This window comes from Monoraphidium neglectum (assembly GCF_000611645.1).
Source record: "Monoraphidium neglectum strain SAG 48.87 unplaced genomic scaffold scaffold00458, whole genome shotgun sequence".
Taxonomy (NCBI): Eukaryota; Viridiplantae; Chlorophyta; class Chlorophyceae; order Sphaeropleales; family Selenastraceae; genus Monoraphidium; species Monoraphidium neglectum.
This window is the reverse complement of record NW_014013170.1, coordinates 27,667-28,222: the sequence shown is the minus strand read 5'-3', so window position 1 is coordinate 28,222 and position 556 is coordinate 27,667. Positions and strand designations below refer to the sequence as shown.

The following is a 556-nucleotide window of genomic DNA, read 5'->3' as shown; positions in this document are numbered from 1 at the left end:
GCCGGCGGATTGGCGTCGGCGGCGCGGGGGGCGCTGTCGGGGCGTTCGCAGCAGCAGCCGCCGGGCAGTGGAGGGGGCAGTGGGAGGTTTGCGGTCGGGGACACGGGATCTTCATCAGACGAGATATTTGTAGCGGACGAGTCAAAACTCGCCGTCCTCTTTGGCAGCGGCGGCGGGGCTGGCGGAGGCAGCGGGGGCGGCGGCGGCGCAGGGGCGCTCCAGCCCAGCATCCCCACGCGCACGCAGCTGCAGCCGCCGCACAGCCCGATGGCTATGAGTTTGACGGCGGAGCCCAGCAGCGGCGGCGGCGCAGCGGCGGCGTTGGGCCTGGTGGCGGCGCCACATCAGCAGCGACCACTGCCTGTGAAGCCAGGTGCTGTTGCAGCTGCCGGCTCAGTATTGCCACCTCCAAGGATTGGTGCGGGCTCAATGTCGCCGACACGCGTCCGCTCGCCGCAGCCGGGTCGTGGCGGGGCTTGACAGCCGCCCATTTGCGGTCACCGCCCCTGGTCGGGGGGATGAGGGCAAGAGCACATGGGCGGTGTGGCTGTCACAC

At 71.2% G+C, this 556-nt stretch overlaps 1 protein-coding gene across 1 annotated transcript; it reads left to right on the top strand.

Moving 5' to 3' along the window:
• Positions 1–51: 51 nt before the first annotated feature.
• Positions 52–480, top strand: MNEG_3596 (hypothetical protein; the record flags this gene model as incomplete). Its single annotated transcript, XM_014047931.1, has 1 exon — positions 52–480. A coding segment is annotated over one exon (429 nt), but the record flags the coding sequence as incomplete, so codon positions are not given.
• Between the last annotated feature and the right edge of the window lie 76 nt (positions 481–556).